Here is an 18,115-nt window from a genome sequence, read left to right on the forward strand (position 1 = left end):
TTTATTAATTGAGGTAACAATTGTACCAGTTTAATTGTAGTCTGTTATCAAATGATAAATGTGACTTTAAATTCAAACGATACAACTCAAGAAGAGCCAGGATTAATTATAATAAACATCAACAATTTATCCTCAAGTAATCACTTTTAAGTTGAACTTGAATCTTATAGACTTTACATTTTTAATAAGTCCAGCAATCGACTTCAAAATGTTAATGTTTGGATGATAATCAATGAAAATTGCTTCTCAATTTACAAGTTGAATCTTTGATCAAAGTGTTTACTTGATTGTGATTCAAGTGTTGACTGTGAAATTGGACACTGCTTAAGGTGTTGGAAGATAATCAAATTGTCTTAGATTAAGTTAGATGAAATCAATGAGAAATTCTGTCATGAAATGGATAATCAGTTTGTGTTGCATGAACACAAGATGAAGACAAACAATGAACAGGAACAAAAATGTTGAACAATTAAAATGATTAACACAGAAATGGTGACAACTAAACTTGATGATGATTACGATTAATTAGTGATTAAAGTGATAATCATTTTAATTCTGTGAAATGCTTTCAGTGCAATTGTAATTTGATTGACTAATCATCATAAACATGAGATTTTCAATTTTTGATGAAAATATTATCAAAGATGAAGCCAAAAGTTGTCAACAAACAAATTAACAATTTTATTATTATCATTATTGGAACCCTTTATTTACAGTATTTAGCTTTTAATGTGAGAATCTGAAAGAAAGTGGACAAATCTAATTACATTGAGAATCTCAATTAACTCATTCTAATGTTCACCATATAATACACAAAATTCAATCTAATTCACATTTAATTTTAACATCAAACTTCGCCATTCATTAGATCGACAATCAAATCTATTTTATCTCCAAGAATCGCTGCTAAATAACATTATTAACTGAAGACTTCAATGGATCTTAGACTTGCATGCACCGACTGAAGAACTCAAAATATCTGATCAAAATTAAGATATTTTGATTCAACAAGCATTTGAAATCGTCAAAAAATACCAAAATTGGAAAAAATTTTGTTCATTAAACTGGAAGCTCTGGATAAGTTTGGAGTGAATCCTGGAAATGTTAAGTTATCCGAACATTAGTGACTAACTGTTTTTGATTTGCTTCGAAAAGTCGAGAAATTCGAGAAAAAGATTTTAGTAATCAGTAAATTTACTGAGGAAGCAATAGCTAGGCCAAGCTTGAACTGTTGTGATACAGATACAAGTTTAAATTCGCGTTAATGGAAGAGCTTCTTCAATCTAAAATACTATTATTCGATGGTTTTACTTTCTTAAGACGAGAACGATAAAACATAAGAATGGTTGAAACGCTTCGGTTTCACACTTGAAAGCAGGAAAACATCGAGAAGAGTGGACATGATACTGCAATTCACAATCAAACTCATGGCAAAGCAATACAAGAAGATAGACAACGAAAAAAACGACGAAATATCAATTGATGTCAATTTCTGAAGTCACTTCTGATTTCCAACCTCGTAACCTTTATCTTCATCTAATATTTCAATGAAGATTTGTATCGAAATTTAGCAAAAAATCAAAACATTTATTTCTGCTTTCAGTTCACTGTTTAATGGTTTATGTTTGTTATTTAAATTGCACTCTAAATTGCGCTATGAATTTTAAATTATTAGTAAAATTGAAAGTTTCCTTTCTCAAAGTTTATTGACTCGGATTTTTGCTCCTGTTTTGTTAACTAAAAGGTTGATTATACTTTTTTTGCCTTGTAAACCATTTGATTCATTTTTTGCCGTTTCCTTGTTTGGTCTACGGATCTTTAAGTAATCAAGTAAATTGTGCTCGCGATTATCATTACAATGACAACACTTGCTTGCGTGTTTTAGGTTAATCAAATTAACTGTTGGTAAACTTATAGTCAAGCGTCACAATTTACATATCAAAATGTATTTTACTCGGATGATTGACATTATCAAAAGATGTTTACAATGAATTTGCATGATTATCAAACATAATACACACTTTTACACCGATTTCAATGGTAATCAAGCTTCAAGCCACAAATTTTTAATCAAAATACAAATGAAACTGTTTAAACTGTTGAATGTTTCAAATTTCAAATGGATCCCAATTTTTTGCAGAGTCAATCAGTCAACAATTAACAAATGATTGAAAAGACTGAAACGTTTAAAGTGTAAATTGTTTAATCTATTCAAATTATTTGATCTTTAATCAAGGTTAGACTTGAAAAGCTTTAAATGCTTTAATTCTTGAGCTAATTATTCATTGAGTCAAGATCATTTGTATTGTAAAAATCAATTGAAAGCTGAATAAAAAAGTGCTCTTAAAAAGTGAAAAATGTTACAATTTTAGATTGACTTTTCCATTGATTTTTCAATTGATTTTCAACCTTGATGTAAATGAAAAGCAAAAATTGCTGTTAATTAAAATGAATTGCTTCTTTTCATCTACTTTATTCCCTAACCATGATCATCATCACTTCAACATTACATCATGAATAAGATTGAGTATGAATGATATCATAATTTGTAGCGATCATTTCCTTTTCTCATCACCATATTAATAGTGATGATTATAATTACAATTGGTACAATTCAATATTCATATATTTCCCATTCATCATCAATCTACAATGGTTTCTTCAACTCATTGTTTAGCCTCTTAACTCTCAACAAGGAATCAATTGTTTCCCGATTACAACAGTTTTTCCCATTCATTTTGCATCTTTGATTGTTGTTGCCTTCAAACTTCAGACCTTGAAATTAGTCTATTCAGGTCAATAATAGTTCACATTAACACCATGGTTTAATGATAATCATGGTAAAGATTTTACATTTTCACAATTAATACATTTTCGAGTTTATTGTTACAATGATTGGACAAATTACTTTCACCGGTAACACTATCGTTTTACGGACAAAGGCGTAACTGGTAAGACTTTTAAATTGTTATCCAATGGGAGAAGGTGATTTAAACACATTTATATAATTTTTATAATGTAAAGTAGAAATATAATTAATCACAAATTAATATAAAATAATAACAAACAAAATTAACAACAAAAAATGTAGAAACACAAAGCACATGTTGAATAGAAGGATATCGTCTGATTGTTAGTTTCCTTTCTTATTTTCTTTTGATTTAACTATCACAGTAATGTCTTTTTCTGGTGATTTTTTCTCGAGTTTGACTCCATTTAATTTTGTTAGTAAATTAACTCAACCTGAAGACACTCAACCAGGTTTGACCTTTGTTTTAACACACAAATTGATAGCTACAGAGGACGAATATAATTGTATTAGAACAAATGGCTGTGCAGGTAAAATGAAAAAAAATAATTGTCCAACATCTAAATTCAACTATATCTACAGATGTAATAAGTGTTACAAAAAAATTAGCCCTACTACTGGAACTTGGTTCGATTCCTCTCACCTCTCAATCATGGACAGTTTAGCAATAATTTTTTTATGGTGCTCTGAGAGTAAAAACACGACCATTAAGGATTTTACTCTTGTTGGTGGTGTTGCAGTGTGTAAATACAAGAAAAAAATTAGACAAGTTGCTATTGACCATTGGGTAAATAATCGTGATGCTATTGGTGGAGAAGGTAAAATCGTCGAAATTGACGAAAGTCTATTATTTAAAAGGAAAAGTAATGTCGGTAGACTTTTAGCTGACCAAATAACAGGAACATGGATAGTTGGTGGAATCGAGAGAGGCTCAAAAAAATGTTTTCTTTCTTTAGTTAAGAAGCGAGATAAACCAACTCTCAATGAGCTTATCAAATTCTGGGTAAAACCAGGAACTACTATCTATACCGACTGTTGGAAAGGTTACCTTGATTTGTCAAAATTAGGATATATCCATGGTGAAGTGAACCATAGCAAAAACTGGCTTAATCCAATGGACAAAAATATTAACACTCAAAGAGTAGAAAGATTTTGGAGGAGCGTTAAAGCTAATATTCCGAAGGAAACGAAGGCAACAAACAAAGAAGATTATTTGAATGAATTTTGTTTTAAATTTAATTATTTTGGTGAAGAATCACTTGGAATGAGGTTCAAAACAATGTTGGACTTGTGTTGCTCTTATTATGTTAGCCCTTTGTGTTGTCAAATAAATTAAGCAAGTTGTCTATTGGGTAACAAAAGTGTGTTATATAATTGCTCCGCCCTTTGTCCGTAAAACGAAACTTAGAGACCAGTTGGTTACTGGTAACCGGTTACTTGGTTAGAGGGGGAGAAAAGTAACCAAGTATGGTTACTATAACCAGTTACTATAACCGGTTACAAAATAACCGGTTACTTGCTGGTTACATTGAGAGGGAAATTTGAAAAGAAAGTAAAGAAAGTAAACAACAACTTTCTAAATACATTAATAGATGGCGCTGATAAAAGATGAAAAATTAAACTTTTTATTTTTGAATTTGGCGGTAAGAAATTTGTAACCAGCAAGTAACCGGTTATTTGTAACTGGGGGTGAAAGAACCACAGTTACTGGTTATACTAACCAAACTAGCCTGTAACCGACGTATCTCTAACGAAACTGTTACCCTTTCACCATTGGTAACCAGTAACCTAGTAACAGCGAGACATCAGCTGGTGCACTCCTTTGTCTAACCGTTACATTTAACGTCTTTTTTGATTTAGTTTTAATTTGATGTTTATTGCTTTTTAATGTCAATTTAGTGTTAATGTTGAATTAATTCAGTTTATCAGTTATTTGTTTAAATCCTGGTTTGACTCGTTTCACTTGTTATTCATCATACATTGAAAACTGGTAGTAAAGCTTCCGTGATCGTAGGGTGACAAATTATTAACTGGAAAATGGTGACCATATTACAATTATTGAGATATTTTAATTGCTGGGACTAACTGGAAATTTAATGGATACCATTTTAATCAACAAATAGTTTCTCAGTTCAACATGGTGAACAATCTACACTTGATTTTGTTTGATTTGGCATTTGGATGAGTCTGACGAACCCAGTGATATTTTTTTGGTGAAAAGGTTGTCAACTTTATGATGATTTAATTTCGACCGTGAAAGTTGTCATTTTTGACAAAAATGAAATGACATTAGATGAACAAGATTCTTGGGAAACTCAGATTTTGCTGGGTATGCCTAATCATGATGAGGAAATGGTTGAGGTAAATCCAAATGTTAAATTTACTATGACAAATGACTTTGATTCCCATAATGAAAAATACATTATACTATTGAATTAAGCTGATTTCACTTTGGTTGTTACTAACTGTTGTCTTTTTTCACTTTATAACCATTGAGGAAAGCTGATTGTTTGGTTAATTTTTGGTACAGCTCATTGTTAAACTGTTGGAGTCAATGAACAAATAACCAGAAGAAACCTAATCAACATTGTGACTGGGATTATGATTAGCGTTGATCTGCTCTTTTAATTGAAATGATCCGGAAATAATTAGGATGGCAAGAAATCGATGCTGAAACCGGACAATGTAATTGGTCATGGTGTTTGATATAATAACAAATCATCATACTCTTAATTTCATCATATTTTTCTCAAATTTTCAATTTCACCATCTCAACTTGAACTAAAATCAATCAAACTTTTCGTAAACGCTGAACCGATCACAGCATGGAAATGAAATAATCATCAGGAAGCTAATCAATGATACTAGTTAACTTTGGCTTGCTAATTAAAAGAAAATAAAGGAGAAAAATGATTGGACCCAAATTGCTCGTATTTATCGTTTAAAAGCTCAAAATAATAGTCGTATTATCAAAATGGTTTACTATACAACAATGAATGTCAATTTGCTTTTCTTTGCTATTTCCTGAACTGCTGTTTGAACTGGAGTCTTTTCAACCATCTTAATCACAATCAACATAATCTATTGATGAATAAATGATGACGAGCAATACAAATTTAATGGTTAAAGCAAGACTAAATTCATCATTTCTAATTAATGGTTATGAAATCGCAACTACAAGGGAATCTCGCTGTGCAAGGCTTCCAATATTTTATTGCTGTCGCTAACAATATACAATGTTAATATATTCTGGAAAGATAATTAAGACTTAATTCTGACAATTGTGAGTCAACGTATTTTAAGTTTTTTGTTCAATTGCACACTTTGTCAATACTGTGATACCTTTATTTTGGATATTTTTGAAAGTTTTGACAATAAAACTAACATTTACCTTTAATCCATTGAATTAGTCGTTCACTATTGATTTTTTATATTTAATTATTAATTTTTTATTTAGCGTTGTGTTGTACAATGTTTTTTTGTAAGATGAGATGAAAATTAAGTTGATTGCCAATTTTTGATGAATCTTGTTCAATCTAATTTTCCTTGTCAATTTACAACTAACCGTAGCCCATCATCTGATTATGAATTTTAACTCAAGAACAAACATTAAAACATTGAAAATTCATAGCATATGTTAATTACTCTCTGAAATAAATATATTGTATGACAATTTAGATTGATGTTATTCCCTCAATAGATGGCATTATGGGTCAAGGTATATTTTTAACTTTATTGATGTAACTTACAATAAAGACAATAGGTGGCAATGGTTATTTACGATATGTTAAGATTTTGTTTTTTTGTGATCATCAAGAAATATCATCTGTACACCGAAATGTTTACTTTTTGTGTGTGATAAACTGTATATTAATTTAGGATGTCTTTACCTTCCGATTCTTGTTTCGCCGAATTCCGGCAAATGGGCTTCAAAAGAGGCTATAGTATTGGTGAGGAAGCTGGCTGGAGAGATGGTTACTCATATGGAGTTCGAAGAGGTGCACAAATTGCTGCAGAGATAGGCTTCTATCAAGGTTTTGTTCATGCCTGGATACGTATTTTGGAAAAAGATGAAAGCTCAAAGCAGAGGAAACTGATTGCTCTTAAAAGCTTGTTGGAATCAACGCGGCGTTTTCATAGAACAAATATTCACGAAGAGGACTCCCTTAAGACACTGGAAGCCATTCGAGCCAAATTTAAGCAAGTTAAATCACTTCTAAATTGTGGATTTTCAGCTTCCTTTGATGATGCAGATGTTACCTCGTCATCTTCAACTGCCTATCCATCACAGCCAACATCTCAGAAAGTTACGGAAATGTCATTTTGATTGTTGTTATAATATTTTCATTTTTAGTCTATTCTATCATTCTATTATTCTATTCTTTCGTTAGTTTAATTTAATTGATGAACATACTGAGCAAACCAGTATTTTTTATGTATTTGCTGATAGAACTTATCCATGGTTAGTTAAGTTCCATTGAGCATGAATCGAACAGCCTCTGGAAAGATGAATAATATAATGTTTTTTCTTGTATATAAATGTTATATTGTAATCAAATTCTACTTTGCTACTTACCGTGATAAGCAGTTCCATTAATATCCAAACAACGGCGAGTACATCGATAGAAACAATTACCTCGTTTACAGCCAATTAAACGAACACGTTCACACTTACTACATTCTGGAACATAGTCAAGATCTGATTCAGTTAAATTAGGAGCTGGTGTCCATGTTTGTCCCCATGGTAAGTAAACTATGGTCAACACAAAAATTAAAATATAAAGCCAATTCATGTTAGAAAAGAGATTCAATTTTGTTGCCTGTTCTGCAATCAAAATATAAACTTGTTAACTATTTCATTCCACATTAAACTTCGATCGTTTATTATCATGTGATTCCAATTAAATAGTATTTACTATCATCTTTCACAAGGAATATCTTCCCTTCAATTTTGCTTCATTTTCATCACAACCAACAATCATTATATTTCTGGAGACAATTTAACTCAACAATGATGATACATCAACAACTAGGTTTACTTTTAAACACGGAAATCCATCAATAGAGCTGTTATATTGAAGATAGGGCAACAGTTTATTAGTTTGACAGAAAGCTTACAGTTAATAGTAAGAGCCGCGTAAGTTTAATAATTGGACCGATTAGTTTAACTCATTGTTAAGTAATCAATCCAATTTAACATTTAATAAAGTTATGGATAAATTGGCTTTCTCTCAGTCCAAAAATAAGTGGACCTTTGTTCATATTTTCATTTAACCTAATTAGGTTAATAGATGAAAATATATATTTTTCATTTATCATATTTTCTTAAATTTGATTATCAAGCTTATTCCTATTCCTAAACATTTCAAGGGTATTTTAAGAATCGCGATCAACGTATCCAAACATATGAACAAGAAAAACACAGTAGGAATCAACTAAATGAAATTATTTATTAGATTGATCAACTATTTAAGCTAAGCATATTATATATTGATGGTGTTTACATGGAGGAAAACATGATTAATGCAAACAAGAAAGAAGAGGAAATAATAGGAAATTAGGCTAAAATAGAAGAAGAAGTAAAAGTTGGATCAAAATTTGAACAAGGGAAATAACATTAAGTAAAGGTATAGTAAAGATAAGGCACAACAGAAGTATCAGATGATACCATCAATTAGATGAAAGGTTGCAAGGTAATAGATGAAGTTTGAAAGGCCATTGGAAATGGATTCAGTCATTCAGGCTGTCCTTTTTGTCTCGTAATTGTATAATAATGGTGATGACGATCATTCTGATGACTCTTCAAAATATCTCTTTCCATCTTTAAGCATCAGGTTTCTCTTGGTGATCACAATTTTCCTCTGCTTGGTGGGCCTCTTCATGGCTTTGTCCAACATCATCTTTGCCAGCTTCACAAGAATCATCATGACACTTCTCGGGCTCCACACAAATTTTTTCCTCACAATGAGTTTCCTCACAACAGGGAACATTAGTGGTTACTTCAGCAGCAGACATGTTGGTGGCTTAAAAATGGCTGTGTACGTCTAAAGGGGTAAACAAAGAAATATATCAATAAATGTTGTTAACTTACTCACTTGGTTTGATTAATTCAACTGATGATCAACTGAATACCTGAGACGACTATTTATACACAAAAAATCAGAGTCAAAACAAAAGAGCACATGATTAATTAATTGTTTTGTTTAAAAAATGAAACGAAATCAATTACATAGAGAAAGGTGTAATTTGTTTTTAAGAGGGAAAGTGTAGGTCGAGGTGAAAATAGCTAGTGTGCTTATTTAATGGACATTAATGGAGCTCACAGCCAAAGTAGCAAGTAAAGCTAATCAATTGTTTTGATCAAATGACTTTATTTACTTAATTTATCCATTAATAACAATTGAATTTATTAAGAACCCTTAATTATATTTTGTTATCAAATTATTTTGTTTTTAATTTTTTTACTTCTACATCAGCATAGTGAAAATATTTACATTTTCAATCTAAATTTGTGTTTTTGTTTGCCTTTTATTGTATTAAAAGTGTTTTGTCATCTTTGATTATTAATTAAGTAACTAGTCTCATGATTTTTTTATCGATCTCTCATCTGACTTGTAATTTAATTGTACACTTAACCATCGCTAACCTTGTCGTGTGTTTGTTATGTGCGTTTAATATTATTTATCAAGGTAAACCTTTTATTGAAAATTACTACTTTTACTTTTCATATGATCCGTTTGTGCCTTTGGTGTTTCCTTTTCGCAATTGATTTTAATTTTAATTTCTTATTTACATTTGTTATCTGGATCAAGTGTTTAGATTCATTCATTGAGTGTAATTCAAAATTATGATTCACTAGCCATCCATCAAGTACCAGCTTTTAGGTGATTCATAAACATATTTGGTTTTCAATAGTTGTCTAGAGAATTGTCAGGAAGCAAATTTAATTAATGGTTTGATGATAGCTCAAATTTTTCATCGTAAGTAATCATCTTTCAAATCTCATTAATTGTTCTGTATTGGTTTTTTCAGTGATCATCTGAAAACTGAGAAGATACTGATATCACTGTTATTAAGGTTCATGTAAAGCTTGAGCTATACCAGTTATTGGAATGACTCTTTATTCTGGCTTGATTTGATTTTAAATTATTGATATTAGAGACTTAATTGTCAGTATTGACCAGCTTTAAACTCTCTACATTAACTAGAGATGAACTAATCTGTAATAGATGGCGAAATTGAGAGTCAAAAATTAAGTTGCCCGTTGAATAGTGAGAATAAGCTATTTTAACCTATTTTTTATGTTATTATTACTTCTGTCTCTTTCTTCTTTAATGTTGGCTTTTACGTTAGGGAGAGAAATCTTTTCATTAAATCTATGTTTTAATAACACTGAGTTATCTCTTGCTTGCTACTCTTTACTGTCATCTTTAACAATATCATAATCATCAGTTTGTTTCGTTTGTGTTTTAAAATAATACCATTGGGTCAAAAATGTCGGATTCTAATTTGATGAGGATGCTTGCAAGCTGCAAATACAAGTACCAAACCCAGGTAAAAAAAGATATTGTTAATGTTTTTAGTTTCTATCATGGATTGCAGCCTAAATTGGAAAAATATACCTTTCCTGGTGGTAAAGATCAAGAGTTGGTTACACTAAATGGTACCATACCAATCTCATTTAAGGGCAGTACTTATCATATTCCTGTGTGTATTTTTGTGCAAAAAGATCATCCTTATTCACCACCAATGTGCTATGTCCGGCCAACACCAGAGATGGCAATAAAAGCATCAAAGTACGTTGACAATGAGGGTAAAATTTATTTACCCTATCTATCAGATTGGAAGGCTGAATCCAGTGATATTCTCGGAGCTATTCAAGTTATGATAATTATATTTGGAGAGACTCCTCCAGTCTATCAAAAGCCTAAGACCTCACCTTTGGAACAGCAACAATCTTACAATAAACCTCCTTATCCAACTCAAACTTACTCTGCACTACCTGGTCCATCAGCCACTGTTGCCCTGCCACCTGTTTCAACCTCTGTAGCCTCTCCATCTTATTCCGGTGGTAATCCACCCTATCCAACCTCATATCCTTATAGCAGTTTTCCCAGCGCGGATCCACCTTATGCACTCTCAAATCCATCATATCCTAATTATCCTAGTTACCCACCATCAACAGGATATAATCCACAAGTTAACAGCCAAGCATCCACACCTTCCCAAAATTCAAGAACAATTACTGAAGAACACATCCGAGCTTCCCTGATTACTGCAGTTAACGATAAAATTAAAGAAAGATTAAGAGAACGATTGGGTAGATCATATGCTGAGAATGAAGTGCTCGGCAAATACTCAGAAGACTTAGTTCGGGGTAAAAATAAATTGGAATCGCTGATGAAACGAATGGAAAATGATAAAATTGAACTGGAAAATTGTAAGAAAACACTTACATTAAAAAGTGCTCAGATCGATGAACTGATCGTCAAACTTGAAAATGAACAAAAAGTCAATGCCATAGACGATGCGTTTGGTCCTCAAGAACCTCTTTATAAACAATTGTTAAATGCCTTTGCTGAGGAAAATGCAACTGTTGATGCCATATATTACTTAGGTGAAGCTCGAAGAAAGGGTGTCATTGATTTAGAGGCTTTCCTTAAAAATGTACGTGAATTATCCAGAAGACAATTCATGCTTCGTGCGTTAATGCAAAAATGTCGAGAGAAAGCTGGTCTCCCATATTGATATCTAAATTTTTGTGGTATCACCGAAATATGGGTCAAGTTGGATCAATCATGTAAACAATATAAGATATATTGCACTTGAAAATTAATGAATAATAAATCGTTTAATTAATATGATTTAATGTTTTTAAGAAATTTATTTGTATAATAAATAAATTTTCTCTTGATCCAGCCTAGCTGTTTAAGAGTCAATATGTAAATTCCCTGATATAAACGTTGCTTTTTTATAAATAATGAATTCGCCCAATATCAACAATTGATGATTCGCTAAACTAAGCAATTAAATTTAGGTTTTACAAGCAAACCAACAGCATCTTCTCTTGGTGATTTCACAGGTACCAGTATGGGCCAAAAACTTTCAAATAAATTGATTTTCAATCTTTCCACCGAAACAAGCCAAGGAAATGATTTCATACTCTTTTGAATGTATCTTTAGGATTAATAGTAAGAAATTTGTTATTCAGCAATCTCAAATTACTTTTGGTTCCAAAGTTCCTTCTGACGACATTACTTATGTGTAAGCATATCTGAAATTAAACAACCTTTAAGAAATAGTGGAAATTAACATAGAATTAATTTTTACGAAAAATTGATTGCTTAACCGATAAATATTGTTTTATATTATTTCAATCTTTATTAAACACTGAATACTCGATACTAAATTTTTTGAGGTTTACAACACTTTCAACCTTTTATCAGATTAAGTTCAAACCGATTAGCTAATTTTTTTTGATATTTTCATCAAAAATTTTTTAATTTCTCGAGAATCGAGGCCGTATTCTTTTATTGGTACACTAAGCTTCGCACAATGCCCAGAACTTCTCAATAGGACAAGCTTGAGAAAATTTGGACAGTTTTCGTCCTTCCCAACGAAATCGATATTTTCCGCTAACCAAGCAATAACCGGTTTCGAGTAGTGAACATTTCCATCTGAGGCTAGAATAAAACAAGAGAATTTTAATGATATTTCTTCATGTATTTTGATAGAATAGATTTAAGGCAACAATTCTTATAAATATCAGAGGCCATCGTCGACTCTGTGAATAATGGACCGATACATTTTCATACTCATCGATAAATTATCAAACTAAAAACCGCTTTGGAAATTCGCTCTTCTGATCTATTTTATGTTCAATTGAAACATTTCCAGGCTCAGGGTAAGTATAAAAGTGTCTGGCGGGTGTTTGTGTTGGGTCGGCGAGGGCATAAGTTTCACAGTCCATACTTAAAACATTTCCTTTCTTATGGTATAGCTTTCTGAATTTTTTACCAACTGATTTGGTTGTTCTAATCTTGGCCTTGAGTTGGGTCACTTTAACCCTTGATTTCATACTTAATTTTTCCATCTTGATATGAGTAAGGGTCGAAACACTCAATTTCATCTTTTTAGCAGCTTCAGTCTATGAGATTTCAGGGTTATCCGCATACAAATTTTCGTGAGAGTATTGCATTCGGCTTTATTAAGGATATAGAATTCATGAAATTAAGTTTACTTTTCGTATAAAATAAATCAAAAAGTGCAATCTTTTATTTTATAACTTTATTTTTAAATAATCGTTATTTTTATATTTGAATTCATTCCCATTCATCCATTCATTGTTCAATACACTCAACAAGGGAAGTAGGAAGCTAGAACGATTAGATTTAGCATTATTTGGTGAAATATTATAAATATGATTTTTGAAATTTTTCAATCGAACTCATAAAAAGCATTTAATATCTCAAACCTAATAGCCTTAAACCTAATAATTTGGATGAGTGTTAGGTTCGAGACATTACACGAACTTATAGTTTGATTAGCAAATTCCAAAATCAAACTGGATTTGAAATGAAATCGTAACAGTAAAAGCCACTTTTTGTAAGAGACATTTTTTTGGTAATTTCGAACAGCACTGCTGAGTGGAAATTTTTGTCCTTATTTTCAATAGACTTGAGAAAAATTAGTTTAATCCAATAACTTGATCCTTGGCCATTTTCAAGCTCATCAATATCATCATAAGACATCATCCAACTTGTTGATTTTCTTAATCTTCACTTGAATAACTTCAGGAAATTCTGTACTTGATGAATTGCTTAATTCTTTCGATTCCTCTCCATCTTCAGATATCAAAATTATCATATTATCTTTTCCAGACTCTGATTTTAACTGGATCGAGTCATCAAATTTTATTAGTTCAATATCCTCTGCTACGATATCGATAACCATATCTGTTGTTTTAGTTTAAACTGTTCCAGATTCACAGATTGATCGGTCATTTGATTCACATACATTTGGATCTATTGATGAATCTGAAAGTTGAATAAGATCACCAATCTCTATCAAGTCTGTAGTTTTATTTCCAACCAGAAAATCATCTGTGTTGATCGGTAGAACACTAGGAGCTTCAGTAAATTCCTCAACAACATCTTGATCTTAAACTAATTAGTCGGCTACTTCATCACTTTTTGTCTCTATCATGGATTTTCCGTGTTCCTCGACAACACCAGAAGACTGGTCCAGTGCAGATCCGGATTGGTTAACTCTGTTAATTGTAAAATAAAATAGTATCAGTAGACTGAAAAAAGAGTAATAGACACCAAAGCTTACCTCATAAATTGCATATCGATATTTCCAATCACGTTCATGTCTGTTGATAGCTAAATCCTCTTTATCTATTTATTATTAACTGATGACAGCAATTTGTTCATCACAATATAAAAAGACATCGCAATCACATGATCCAATGTAAACAAATATATAGAACAAGAAAGAAGGTAAGTGACTTCTTTGAATCACCAAGAAACTCGCATTAAACTCGCGATAAGTCAACAAATTGACTTATTTTTGCACTAATTTGTAGCCCAGTTGAAACCACTCACAAGTTAAAAATCCTTACTGTTTATTAGCCCAAGCTACTAAAAAATTTGAATCTTTTTTGGACTTTTTTAAACTGACGTTTTACATGACGTCATTGGTTGACTCAAGTAAAGAGGGGGAAGAAGCGAGAGAGAGAAGAGGGAAAGTAAGGATAACATTGAAAACAAACTCACTCACAATTTTGTTCTTTCTGCTATTTTCCTTTGGAAATTAATGTCCCGTTTGTATTGATTGGTTTAGACTACAATTTTAATTAGTTAATTGTACCTTCTCATCTTAATTAACATTCTCGATTGGCTAAATACACCATGGATATTCAATCTTTTTCTTTTAAACAAACTCGATCATTTGGTAAGTAAACTGAATACATTTAAGCTTTCATTTTATGTTGAGAATGTTTTTGTTTACATCATTTACAAGGCTTACCTTCTCTTTGTTCCCTTTGTTTACATCAGTTTTCTCAGTTTTTTCCTAATGTTTCTTTAATTGATAGTTTTTTGTATTATGTCCACTGTTTTAAATCTTATTTGGTGTACAGATTTTTTTACTCTAGTGAAAGATTTTTCATTATTTTAGCCACTATTAGCTTTATACCTTTATCCTTCATTTCTCTCTTTCTATCTCTTTCCTCTTTTCTGTCTTCGTCTCTGTCTCTTTTTTTGTTTTCATTTTTACCTGTTTTACTTATTTTCTCTGTTCTTCTTTTCACAAATTTCTCCAGCCGAGCGCAAGAAGCAATCTGAAAATTTGAGACGCACCTATGCCACTAAGGTTCCTGTGCTTATCGAAAGGTTTCGCAATGAGAAGCAGTTGCCCATGATTGATAAAACTCGTTTCTTGGTACCTGATCACCTTCCTGTCTCTGAGTTGGTTAAAATAATCAGACGTCGATTAGCTCTTCATCCAAATCAAGCATTCTTCCTTCTTGTCAATGGTCGATCCATGGTTGCCAACTCAACGCCAATGGGATTTTTGTATGAACGACAACGAGACGAAGATGGCTTCCTGTATGTTGTTTATGCATCTCAAGAAACCTTTGGATAAAAATTCAACGTAATCTTCATCTATTTTAACTCACCCTTCAAGATGAAGACTATTACTTTCTCTCCTTAGCAACAAAAATTGTTGCTAAAACAAAAAAAAGACAAAAGAAAGAAAATGCAAAAAAATCAAAATTTACACAGAAAAAGATATAATATATTTATCTATAATCTTAAAAAATGACGGAGGCGATGTTAAAATTTAAAGAAAAGATTCGAGATGAATGTACAATCGATGGCCACCATTTTTTCAGTTTCATTCAAACATCTGACTGTAATGAAGCATTCATCTTTCAAGATAGTCAACAGAAAACTAATATTGTAATAGCAATTGTGCTTTTAAATCTTCATCACTTTAAAGGACTTCAAGCTTACTTGTTTAATCTTAAAAACAAAACCTTATTAATAGGTTTAATTAAATGCAAAAAAACTTGACAACTTGAAGCATAACTCATTGAAAACACCTTGAGCTATTTCGCTTCGATTTGCTTCTCTTCCTCCTTCACTATTTCACTCTTTAATCTTTCTTTCTTGTAATTCTTATTCTTCCTGACTTGATGTTCTTCTAAACAACTTTATGTGTAAAATATGTACTCTGTTTTTCAATCAGTTAGGCTGATTAAAAACAATATGTAAATTCATTAACATAAACGTTACTTATGTATAAAATCATGAATTCACTCATTATTTGTCCTTGCCATATATTAAATTGAGTGAAACTGTTATGAGTAATTATGCTGAATGATTTTCTTTAACGGTGTTACAAATTGATTGTGAAATGTTAATTTCAAAATGTACCGTAAAAATCAGAGCTATAAATTGAAACGATAAACAGTTATCATTTACAGCTAAATTATTGTAGTTTAAATAAAAATGAGACAACAAATAATGACAGATAATGATGCAATATGTATTTAAAAATTTGGTACAAGACGACAATATCTATCGTTTGGATTACAACATGTTGACCTACAACATGTGAGTGTGATCTAAAAATCAATGGAATGAAAATCTATCGATCAATTAAAAAGGCTCAAAATTACTTTGCTGATCATCTGTGATAACGATCCAAATGTTCAACGCTATCTTCCATTCGACAAGCTTGTTAAATGAGCTGACTAAAGGATAAGTTACGTTTCAATAATAGTGGAAAATAATAAGTTGATTCAAATCCTTATACATTGTTCTGAGGTATCACATTTAGTCGAGTTTTCTGATTTGTCCGATTCACAACTTTCGGATAGAACCAAGTTGATTGAAGAAAACTCTTCATTTAATGGCCGAGATTCATTCATTTTGGATGTAGGAGGAGTAGCAAGAGCGAGTCTAGAGAATTTGTTAACCATGGTGGTGAATGGAGAAGCAGACGGAGTAGTGAAGATTTTGTTTGGAGTTGAAAACTTGACCATCTTGTTGAAAATAGCTGAGTCTGGAGTTTTAGTTGTTTTACCGGTGGTACGATTAATTGATCGGCGGATTGGGGTTTTGCGAATAACTGATAATCTTTTGACATTTGAAAAATAAATTCCAGGACTTTGGAAGCTAACAGACTTGCTTTTCCGTCTAGAATAGCTAGTGGTGTTGCTTACTGAACCATCATCACCAGAAGTATTGCTTGAGAATTTGAGACATGGCTTAGGAGTAGAAAATTTGTCCTTATTTTCATCTTTACTCAACTTCGATAAGCTCATGTCCATTAAATTGAGAGAGCTATTATTACCAAGAGATTTGTTTCTTTCGGTTGGTGGTGCAGGGCTCGAAAAAACAAAATTAGTTATATCCAATAATTTAACTTCTCCTGATTCTTGCTCATTTTCTTCAACTTCACCTTGGCCATTTTCAGAGCAGAAAACTTCATCATTATCATCATAAGAAGATCCAACTTGACGATTTTCTTCATCTTCATTTGAATAATTTTCTTTAGGGAATTCTGTACTTGAGGAGTTGCTTAATTCTTTTGATTCCTCTCCATCTTCTGATATCAAAATTATCACATTATCCTTTTCAGGCTCTGATTTTAACTGGATCGAGTCATCAAATTTTATTAGTTCAATATCCTCTGCTATAGTATCGGTAACCATATCTATTGTTTTACTTTGAACTGTTTCAAATTCACAGATTGATCGGTCATTTGATTCACATACATCTGGATCTATTGATGAATCTGAAAGTTGAATAAGATCACCAATCTCTATCAAGTCTGCAGTTTTATTTTCAACAAGAAAATCATCTGTATTGATTGGTAAAACACTAGGAGCTTCAGTAAATTCCTCAATAACGTCTTGTCCTTCATCTTGATTTTGTTCTTGATCTTTAACTTTTGAGTCGGTCACTTCATCACTTTTTGTTTCAATTATGGATTGTTCTGGTTCTTCGACAACAATTGAAGACTGGTCCAGAGCAGATCCGACAAAAGCCATGTCCATCACATCGCAACTGGAGAAATCAGTTGTGTAACAGGAAAGTTCTTTGCCAGTTTTATCATTGATGAGCATACTTTTCGATGAGGATGTGTTTGAGGAACCAGAAACTGTAGCTGGAGCAATGTTTAATGAAACGTCGAGGTTAGCCAAATCTAATATTTGCAAGGTATCATCAGCGTTACCAGCCACACATTCTACCAATTTAGGGTTTTCCATCGTAATAGACTTGACAAAATCAA

At 31.7% G+C, this 18,115-nt stretch overlaps 3 protein-coding genes and 4 long non-coding RNA genes across 7 annotated transcripts; 4 read left to right on the plus strand and 3 right to left on the minus strand.

Annotated features, from left to right (window-relative positions):
- Positions 1 to 4,600: 4,600 nt before the first annotated feature.
- Positions 4,601 to 6,215, plus strand: LOC107367332 (uncharacterized). The gene is made up of 2 exons (XR_016198098.1): positions 4,601 to 5,170; positions 5,312 to 6,215. It is a non-coding gene; the product is annotated as an uncharacterized LOC107367332 (long non-coding RNA).
- Positions 6,216 to 6,239: 24 nt separating this feature from the next.
- LOC107367330 (uncharacterized) lies at positions 6,240 to 7,699 on the plus strand. Its single transcript, XM_015935024.3, has one exon. The coding sequence runs from the start codon at positions 6,690 to 6,692 to the stop codon at positions 7,134 to 7,136; it is 447 nt and encodes a 148-aa protein (XP_015790510.1). The 5' UTR covers positions 6,240 to 6,689; the 3' UTR covers positions 7,137 to 7,699.
- On the minus strand, positions 6,523 to 7,602 carry LOC149094451 (uncharacterized). Its single transcript, XR_016198096.1, has 2 exons — positions 7,386 to 7,602; positions 6,523 to 7,308 (listed from the first exon to the last, which is right to left on the minus strand). It is a non-coding gene; the product is annotated as an uncharacterized LOC149094451 (long non-coding RNA).
- Positions 7,700 to 8,240: 541 nt separating the features above from the next.
- On the minus strand, positions 8,241 to 9,086 carry LOC149094452 (uncharacterized). Its single transcript, XR_016198097.1, has 2 exons — positions 8,942 to 9,086; positions 8,241 to 8,853 (listed from the first exon to the last, which is right to left on the minus strand). It is a non-coding gene; the product is annotated as an uncharacterized LOC149094452 (long non-coding RNA).
- Positions 9,087 to 9,696: 610 nt separating this feature from the next.
- TSG101 (tumor susceptibility gene 101) lies at positions 9,697 to 11,673 on the plus strand. Its single transcript, XM_089266662.1, has 2 exons — positions 9,697 to 9,789; positions 10,163 to 11,673. The coding sequence occupies exon 2, from the start codon at positions 10,304 to 10,306 to the stop codon at positions 11,555 to 11,557; it is 1,254 nt and encodes a 417-aa protein (XP_089122788.1). The 5' UTR covers positions 9,697 to 9,789; positions 10,163 to 10,303; the 3' UTR covers positions 11,558 to 11,673.
- Positions 11,674 to 13,066: 1,393 nt separating this feature from the next.
- On the minus strand, positions 13,067 to 14,448 carry LOC107367302 (uncharacterized). The gene is made up of 2 exons (XR_001569861.3): positions 14,144 to 14,448; positions 13,067 to 14,078 (listed from the first exon to the last, which is right to left on the minus strand). It is a non-coding gene; the product is annotated as an uncharacterized LOC107367302 (long non-coding RNA).
- A 152-nt stretch (positions 14,449 to 14,600) lies between these two features.
- Positions 14,601 to 16,185, plus strand: LOC107367301 (microtubule-associated protein 1 light chain 3 alpha). The gene is made up of 2 exons (XM_015934992.3): positions 14,601 to 14,764; positions 15,135 to 16,185. The coding sequence occupies exons 1-2, from the start codon at positions 14,722 to 14,724 to the stop codon at positions 15,455 to 15,457; spliced, it is 366 nt and encodes a 121-aa protein (XP_015790478.1). The 5' UTR covers positions 14,601 to 14,721; the 3' UTR covers positions 15,458 to 16,185.
- The last annotated feature ends 1,930 nt before the right edge of the window (positions 16,186 to 18,115 follow it).

This window comes from Tetranychus urticae, chromosome 1 (genome assembly GCF_039701765.1).
Source record: "Tetranychus urticae isolate SD_2017Ah chromosome 1, NJAU_TeUrti_SD_1.0, whole genome shotgun sequence".
NCBI classification, from domain to species: Eukaryota; Metazoa; Arthropoda; class Arachnida; order Trombidiformes; family Tetranychidae; genus Tetranychus; species Tetranychus urticae.

Excerpts from the sequence above, each read along its gene's own strand:
- LOC107367330 (XM_015935024.3), top strand. The coding sequence starts at position 6,690 with ATGTCTTTACCTTCCGATTCTTGTTTCGCCGAATTCCGGCAAATGGGC.
- LOC107367301 (XM_015934992.3), top strand. The coding sequence starts at position 14,722 with ATGGATATTCAATCTTTTTCTTTTAAACAAACTCGATCATTTG. Across the intron at positions 14,765-15,134 it reads TAAACAAACTCGATCATTTG|CCGAGCGCAAGAAGCAATCT; the intron begins GTAAGTAAACTG and ends AAATTTCTCCAG.
- TSG101 (XM_089266662.1), top strand. The coding sequence starts at position 10,304 with ATGTCGGATTCTAATTTGATGAGGATGCTTGCAAGCTGCAAATACAAG.